This window comes from Heteronotia binoei, chromosome 15, assembly GCF_032191835.1.
Source record: "Heteronotia binoei isolate CCM8104 ecotype False Entrance Well chromosome 15, APGP_CSIRO_Hbin_v1, whole genome shotgun sequence".
In the NCBI taxonomy this organism is placed as follows: Eukaryota; Metazoa; Chordata; class Lepidosauria; order Squamata; family Gekkonidae; genus Heteronotia; species Heteronotia binoei.
In genome coordinates, this window is record NC_083237.1 from 20,509,746 (window position 1) to 20,519,118 (window position 9,373).

The 9,373-nt window shown below is 40.8% G+C and overlaps 1 protein-coding gene and 1 pseudogene across 1 annotated transcript; both read left to right on the forward strand.

Annotated features, from left to right (window-relative positions):
• The first annotated feature begins 3,135 nt into the window (after positions 1 to 3,135).
• On the forward strand, positions 3,136 to 4,056 carry LOC132583295 (olfactory receptor 10A3-like; annotated as a pseudogene).
• Positions 4,057 to 8,146: 4,090 nt separating this feature from the next.
• LOC132583296 (olfactory receptor 10P1-like) lies at positions 8,147 to 9,088 on the forward strand. The gene has a single exon (XM_060254959.1). It carries the CDS (start codon positions 8,147 to 8,149, stop codon positions 9,086 to 9,088), a length of 942 nt encoding a protein of 313 aa, XP_060110942.1.
• The last annotated feature ends 285 nt before the right edge of the window (positions 9,089 to 9,373 follow it).

Here is a 9,373-nt window from a genome sequence, read left to right on the forward strand (position 1 = left end):
TCCTACCTTGAGGAAGTGGGGGAAGGAGAGCTGGCTTTGCCAGGCTCTCTCAGTCGCACAGCAGAGCTACTGCGCCAAGCCTCTCTTCCTTCTGTTGGCTGAAGCTCAACAAGCCAATGAGGTGGATTAGGCTGAGTATTTGTCTGTCTCCTTTATAAAGTTTTTATCACCCCTACCTGGCATTGCATTTTATGACACACATGGCCCGGCCTGACAAGGTCTCATTTATGTCAGATTCGGCCCTCATAACAAATGAGTTTGACACCTCTGCATTATTCTAATAATTATTATTATGGTATTTTAACTCCCCCTTCCCCTCCAGCAGAAACAATATCTGCTAGAAACCTGGTTGTAAGGACATGCACTTTAAATTCCAAAAGATTTTATTAATGTGACTTGAATGCTCACAGGCATGTGGAGAACATCTCGTAATTTACAAGTACAGTGCAAAGGACACTTGCTGGCTTGTTACTATCAGATGTTTGGCTCAAAAGTGAGTGAAGGGAATGCAAAACGAGCCACCTCATCAGTTAAGGAACGCAGCCTGAAAATGATGTGAATTGCCACCGGTGAACAGTACACTGCTTTAATACAACAGAGGTGGTAGAGTTTGACTCACACCTCTGCCTTTTAGATAGATCCCAGTAGGCAGCCGTGTTGGTCTGAAGCAATAGAACAAAGCAGTAGACAAGTTCACCTTTAAGACCAACTAAGTTTTATTCAGAATGTAAGCTTTCGTAAGCAGACTTCATCAGACAAAATGGGAATGGAAGCAGCAATTCTTAATATAAGTGGGCAGTGTAGAATCATGGGAATGTTTTTAGCAGATTAAAAGAATCGCAAATAGGGATCTGTGTTTGTTAGTGTTAGGACAAAGCAGGGCTGAAAAAACACTGGAGGGTGATAAAAAGCAGACTGCTGTTGTAGGTGCCTTTTGTTCCTGTGGGAAGGGCAGGGGAAGAGCACAAGCTCAGACACCAGGAGGGGAGAGAGGAGTGGACGCACTCGCGTGCCGCAATCTCTGCCATTCCGCAGTGACATAGAGGGACAAAAGACTAGCCACCCACACTTTCTCCTTCTTTGGCACACTTCAGCTGAATGCCCGTTCAGTTGGCACAGTGCAAAAACTGCAGCGAGAAGAGACTAGGGCAGCAAGGCAGAGCTTTCAAATGGTGATATCACCCTCCTGCCTTGCCTTGCCTGCCTCCCTCTGTTTGTTAATTTAAAAGGCTCTCCTTCTCCCACTCCTCTGCCTTTGTGTTGTGCACATACTCAGACTGAGTGGCCCAAGCTGGGGATAAGTGTTACAACAAAGTTCATTGTGTCTCTTGGTCATCATCATCAGCAAAAAGCCATGCACAGCCAAGCTGCTTCTATGTGTGATTTATATACCAGAATATATGTATGCCAGAAAAGGCTTAAAATGTATTAATGTGGCTATAATTCAGCCACTGCTAACATCCTGCCAACTTCCTCTTCCCTTCATATGGTTCTCACTAGGGATTGTAATAGCCCCAGAACATGTTCCGCTGCAATACAGAATTATTGGAAGAACTCTTTATACACCCTTAAGACTAGAGCTATGATGTAGTGCGCAGTTGCAGTTGGAACAGTGAGCAACTAACATTACTGAAGAAAATAGATTGTGAAAACAGAATTGCTGCTGCGCATGTGTAATCAACAGCCTGTCAGGAAGATTGCTCAGGAGGCAGGAACAGTGTGAATTCTTTCTCTCAGGAATCTATCTAGTTACTCTCCCCAACCATTCATTTATCAAGCCCCATTACAATTATTAATGACTGTCATATGACTTTAGAAGAGAAAGCAACCACCCTGTCTCTTTGGAATTCCTGGTCCTGTGATTTTTAAAAAGCTCTTTTCCTGTCCATGCTTAGTAACCTGATATTAGCAGACAATAAATTGTCAGGAAGAAGACATATTCCACAGGTAGGAGTCAATGAATTGCTATATCCCTCCCAGAGGCATTGTCAGTCATCAGATTTTCAAATGAGTATTGGAGAAGTCCCCATGTTTATTACATGGACAGTTGCACTTTATTTAAAATTTAAAATTATCAGGCTAATAAGATCCCAGTTCATCCCAAATTAGCCAAGGATGAGGTTGGTTACTTCTTGATTGCAAAACAAGGGGGCAATTGGTTAGCTTATCTTGAAGTTACCTTATCCTGAAGCAGAAATTAGGCTTTTTGTTCCTGCTTTTGGAGGGGACTTTGATATATTTTGATTGTAGGGGAGGTGCCAATAGTACCTGAAATTGTCTGCATGCTGAGGAAATTTGTATTGTGCTAAACAACACAGAACATACATATGTTCATGTTCTGCTTTGTCCTGAATCAGACTATTCCCAGATCCTTTCAGCTTGAGATGCCAGGACTGAAACTGCCAAAAGCAAAACAATAAAAGCACCATGGCAATTTTTAGCACACTGTCCCTTTAATTGTATTCTTGCGGGATTGAAATTGGGACTTTCTGCATGCTACATAGATGCTCTATAACTGAGCTACAGGTTTATCCTCCTCCTCCTCTACCATCTCCACTCCAAAAAATAGTCTGATAATGGATGAGAGATAATGGCTACTAATGAGCAACTTTGCTTACCACCAAAGTGAAATGGACTTAGAAACACAACACAACTGCAGGTTTGGGTCCAAAGAGAGGTTTGATGGGGGCGGGGGGAGGACTGAAAGTTTGTTGGAATGAGTAATGCCTATTTATCATGGATTTTTAAAAGTTCTTATGGAAAGCAATCTTGAAATTCTAATTATAAAAATAATCAGTGGATGGCACTTTAACATCTGTCCAGATCTTACATCACTTTTAATCATCTAAGGTGGGGAGAGAGACTCTGACAAAAGAGAACAGAATCAAGGTTGGATTCCTTGTTCACCCAGACTGCTACATAGTTGCACAAACTGTATGATTCATCAAGATTAAGGTTGCAATTATATGCTTCATTAGAGGTGGCCAAGTCCCACTCTACACAGTGGAGTTTACTCATAACAGAATCCGACAATAAAAATATGCTCTGGCCGTATGAATAAGGAACTAATAACTGATTTTTGTCCTCCTGCTTACAGCCCCAACTATCTCTCTGGGAATCCACCTGGATGATACAATGAAGAAGGACAACCAGTCCTGTGTGACTGAGATCATCTTCTTGGGGTTCTCGGATTTCCAGGCTATGCAAGTGCTGCTTTTCTTGCTAATACTGATACTCTACTTGATTGCATTGATTGGGAACAGCCTGATATTGATTCTTACATCTATTGATCCTACCCTTTGCACACCTGTGTACTTCTTCCTCTATATTTTGTCCATTCTAGAAATAGGCTACACCTGTACCATCATCCCTAAGACACTAGAGCATTTATTGTCAGAGAATCAAACTATATCCTTTGTGGGTTGTGTTGTACTTTTTCAGGCTTTTCGGTGTCACGGAATGTTGCCTTCTCTCTGTCATGGCATACGATCGCTGTTTGCAAGCCCCTACAATACTCTGGCATAATGAACTTCATGGAATGTGTTCTACTGGCCTCCATCTCATGGGCTGTTGGTATTGTAGTGGCTATTGGACAGTCTATTTCAATATTCACACTTCCTTTCTGTGGGCCTAACAGAATCAACCATTTCTTTTGCGATACGTTGTCTGTTCTGAGATTAGCCACTGCGGACATCTTCAAGAATGAAGTGGCCATTGCCGCAGTCATGGTGATCATTATCACCGTACTGTTTTTGCTCATCATGTTGTCCTATGTCCTCATCATAGCTACTGTCCTCATGATGCCTGCAGCCAAAAACAGGTGCAAAGCCTTCTCCACCTGGTCCTCACATCTCATTGTGGTTTCTCTTTTTTACGGAACTACCAAACCTACATTCGACCTAAATCAATCTACTCCCTGAACAGCGACAGGACCTTTCCCTCGTCTACACAGTGGTGACACCAGCTTTTAATCCAATCATTTACAGCCTGAGGAATAAAGAGATAAAAGCTGCTTTCATGAAAGCAATAGGAAGGAGGAAAGCTTTGCTTAGATAATAATGAGACAGAGACAGATTAATAAATACAGACACATGAAGTTGCCTTATACTGAATCAGATCACCGGTTCATCAAGGTCCATATTCTCTGCTCAGACTGGCAGCAGCTCTCCAGGGTCTCAGGCTGAGATCTTTCACATCCTGTATTGCCTGATTCTTCTAACTGTGGATAGCAGGAATTGAATGTGGGGCCATCTTTCACTGAGCTCCACAGCGATAGATAGATAGATAGATAGATAGATAGATAGATAGATAGATAGATAGATAGATAGATAGATAGATAGATAGATAGATAGATAGATAGATAGATAGATAGATAGATAGATGTGTTAAACTCATTTGTTATGAGAGTCAGATCTGATATAAATGTCACTTTATCAGGTGGGTCATGCGAGCCATGAAATGTAAGACAAGCTGCCAGAGATACAAAATGTATAAAGCTGATTTCATGTTCCCCACTGAATCCCCACTCCTCCACTTGCAGCTGCTGGAATGGCCTTGGGTCAGCCATAGCTCTCATAGTAGTTGTCCTTGAAAATGTCATTAACTTTAGACACCACCCCTCGTAGTCACTAATTGTAAAAAATACAAAACAAAACTTGTTTTTTGAAAGTTCTGTATTGTTGGGATATGAGTTTAACAAAGTTGCAGAGACTTTTCTGTTGGGACTACAAATGGAAAAATTTCCAAAAGAAGATAGATAATCTGGTACTTGCTCTCAGCCGCTAGGACATTGTATGCGCAGTTGTGGAAGCAAGAAAAAATACCAGAGAAATGGGATTGGCTTACAAAAGTTATGACATGGAGTGAAATGGACAAATTAACAAGAATATTAAGAGACTATCTCAGAGAGGCCTGAGAGGAGCAAGACAGAGCAGAGCAGCTCTGATAAGCTGAGACAGCTGGAGAAGTTGCTGAGAATTTCTGAGTTTTGAAAGACTTCCTTCTGAGGCTTGTGTGTCTGCTGAAAAGGCTGAGTTGTGCTAGCTGGGGAACTGCTGTATGTTTGGGTGAGTGGGCTAAAGGTGAAAGTGATTGAGAGTGATTGTTGATGATTGCTTAGGAGTGGTCTGCTCCACCCTCTTTGCATTTTAAGCTGCGCCTTGCCAAAAGCTGAGCACATCTCAGAGAGGCCTGAGAGGAGCAAGACAGAGCAGAGCAGCTCTGATAAGCTGAGACAGCTGGAGAAGTTGCTGAGAATTTCTGAGTTTTGAAAGACTTCATTCTGAGGCTTGTGTGTCTGCTGAAAAGGCTGAGTTGTGATAGCTGGGGAACTGCTGTATGTTTGGGTGAGTGGGCTAAAGGTGAAAGTGATTGAGAGTGATTGTTGATGATTGCTTAGGAGTGGTCTGCTCCAACCTCTTTGCATTTTAAGCTGCGCCTTGCCAATATATATTTGGCCGCTGTGTGACACAGAATGTTGGACTGGATGGGCCATTGGCCTGATCTAACATGGCTTCTCTTATGTTCTTAGAAGTTTTTAAGACGGAATGGAAAAAATTTAGAAGATATGTAGAAAAAGAGTGGAAAATAAAAAGACATTGGACAATCTTTGATAATGATTAAGTTTTAAAAAGAAGAAGAATATAAATTTTTGTTTTAATAGTTAAGGGTACCTTTAAATATTTGCATTTTAAGTAAATAACAACAGCGGGGTCAAGTAACAGAGGGAGGGGTGGGTAGAAAGTAATATATGGGGTAGATAAAAGAAGCTTTTTTAAAAAAGATGCAGGATATAGATTTATTACCATATGTTACCAATAAAAATTGTTTTAAACATAAAAGAAAGTTCTGTATTGCTAATGAGCACATTATGAAGAAAAGTGATTAAACTTTTTGAGCATGGATTTATCTTAAGTCATTCATAAAGAATAAACTCATTTGTATGTTCTGAGCTAATAAGGGACAAAAGACATCTGACATTAATGGCTGTTCTAATATCAAAATGATCCAAAGGATGCAAAAGCATCATGGTCCCTTTCCCTCCTATTAGCTTGGTTGCAATGTTGTCACAGAAAGGCCAGTCTGCCTTGGATAAGGAATGAGCCCTTAGGAAAGTGTGAAAAAACACAAATTTTAAATCTAAGCCCATGGGCTTAGCCCATTTGCTAAATCAGAACTATATCTGTGTGGCCTACACATCATGAACTATTGAAGGATACTTCATTAGTGCGCATCAGCTCCACACTTGGAGCCTGTCAGTGAAAAGCCATGCTGCTTCTATGTATGATTTATATACCAGAATATATGTATGCCAGGAATACAGAAAACTCTTACAATTTATTAGTGCAACTAAAATTCAGCCACTGCTAACATCCTGCCGACTTCCCTTCATACAGTCCTTACTCCATGTTCTGCTAGGGATGGTAACAGCCCCAGAATGCATTTCACTGCAATACAGAATTATTGAAACACCTCTCTGTACACCCTTAAGACTACAAGAGCTATGATGCAGTGCTCAGTTGCAATTGAAAGAGTGAGCAACTGACATTACTGAAGAAACAGCAATACAAATACAGTTAGCCAAAATTCTAAAAGGAAACAGATTTCTCTGGATGTTCTGGGTAAGGAAAATAGATTGTACAAACAGAATTCAGCTTTTTCACATGTGTAAACAACAGCCTGTCAGGAAGATTTCTCTAGAGGTAGCAACAATGTGCATTCTTTCTCTCAGAAATCTGTCTAGTTGCTCTCCCCAGCCATTCATTTACCAAACCCCATTACAATTATTAATTATTCTGTCATATGACGTTGGAAGCGAAAACAACCACCCTGTCTCTTTGGGATTCCTGATCCTGTGGACTTACAGTGATTTTTAAAAGCTCTTCTCCAGTCTGTGTTTAGTATTAGCAGACAACAAATTGTCAGGAAAAGGACCTGTTCCACAGGTAGGAATCAATGTATTGCTATATCCCTCCCAGAAACATCTTAAGTGATCAGATTTTCAAATCTGCATTGGAAAAGTTCCCATATTTATTCAGTGGACAGCTCCATTCTATTTAAAAGTTATTAGGCTAATAAGATACCAGTTTATCATAAATTACCGAAGGATGTGGTTGCTTCCTTGCTTGATTGCAAAATGAAGGGATAATTGGTTAGCCTATTTTGAAGTTAGCATACCTTGAAACAAATTGGGCCTTTTGTTTCTGCTTTTGGAGGGGATTTTGATATATTTTGATTGCAGGGGAGGTGCCAATAGTACCTGAAAACATCTGCATGCTGAGGAAGTTTGTATTGTTGTGCTCAGCAACACAGAACATACATGTGTTCATGTACGCGTGAAGCTGCTTTCTCCTGAATCAGACTATTCCCGGATCCTTTCAGCTCGAGATGCCAGGATTGAAACTACTAACAAAAGCAAAACAGCAAAAGTACCGTGTACATTTTTAGCATGCTGTCCCTTTAATTGTATTTTCACAGGATTGAAATTGAGACATTCTGCATGATAGGTAGATGCTCTACAACTGAGTCACGGCATCTTTCATCTCCTCCACCTCTACTATTTCCACTCCAGAAAGTAGTCTGTTAATTGATGAGAGACAATGGCTACTAATGAGCAATTAGGCGCTCCTTGCTTAACAACAAAGTGAAATGGACTTAGAAGCACAACAACACTGCAGGTTTATGTGCAAAGAGACCTTTGGATGCGGGGTGAGGATTGTGGGTATTTTAGAATGAGTACTGCCTGTTTATTGTGGCATTTTTACTTACTCTGGATAGCATTCTTGAAATTCTAATAATCTGTACACATTTATCAATGGATGCCACTTCAAATTCAACATCTGTCCAGATTTTGCATCAAGATACACCTTTAAGCATCTAAGCTCTGACAAATGAGAACGGTTTCAAGGTTGGATCCCTTGTTCACCCAGACTGCTACACAGTCGCACAAATTGCATAATTCATCAATATTAAGTTTGCAATTATATGTGGATATGTCCCACTCTACAGAGTGCAGCTTACACATAATAGAATCCAGCAAAAAAAAAAAAAACATCCTCAGGCCAAGTGAAAAAGGAACTAATAACTGATCTTCATCCTCCTGCTTACAGCCCCAACTACCTCTCTGGGAATCCACCCGGATGATACAATGAAGAAGGACAACCAGTCCTGTGTGACTGAGATCATATTCTTGGGGTTCTCGGATTTCCAGGCTATGCAAGACCTCCTCTTTTTACTAATACTGATATTCTATTTGATTGCATTGATTGGGAATAGCCTGATATTGATTCTTTCATCTACTGATCCTACCCTTCACTCACCAATGTATTTCTTCCTCCGTATCTTGTCCGTTTTAGAAATAGGCTACACCTGTACCATCATCCCTAAGACACTAGGGCATTTATTTTCAGAGGGTCGAACTATATCCTTTGTGGGTTGTGGGATCCAGATGTACTTTTTCATTCTTTTTGGTATCACCGAGTGTTGCCTTCTCTCTGTCATGGCATATGACCGCTACATTGCCATATGCAAGCCCCTACAATACTCCGGTATAATGAACTTCAGGGAATGTGTTCTACTAGCCTCCATCCCATGGGGCATTGGTATTGTAGTGGCTTTTGGACAGTCCATTTCGATATTCACTCTTCCTTTCTGTGGGCCTAACAGAATCAACCATTTCTTTTGTGATATCCTGCCTGTTCTGAGATTGGCCACTGCGGACACCTTTAAGAATGAAGTGGCCATTGCCACAGTCACGGTTATCTTTATCACAGTACCATTTGTGCTCATCCTGTTGTCCTATGTCCTCATCATAGTCACTATCCTCATGATGCCTGCAGCTGAGAACAGGCGCAAAGCCTTCTCTACCTGCTCCTCACATCTCATTGTGGTTTCTCTTTTTTACGGAACTACCACATTTACCTACATTCGACCTAAGTCAATGTACTCCCTGGATAGTGACAGGATCCTTTCCCTCCTCTACACAGTGGTGATACCAGCTTTTAATCCAATCATTTACAGCCTGAGGAATAAAGAGATAAAAGCTGCTTTCATGAAAGCAATAGGAAGGAGAAAAGCTTTGCTTAGATAACAATGAGACAGATTAATAAATACAAACACATGAAGTTGCCTTATACTGAATCAGATCAAGGTTCATATTCTCTGCTCTCCAGGGTCCCAGGCTGAGATCTTTCACATCCTGTATTGCCTGATTCTTTTAACTGTGGATAGCAGGGATTGAATGTGGGGCCATATTTCACTGAGCTCCACAGCTTCTAGATGGATGGATGGATAGATAGATAGATAGATAGATAGATAGATAGATAGATAGATAGATAGATAGATAGATAGATAGATAGATAGATAGATAGATAGA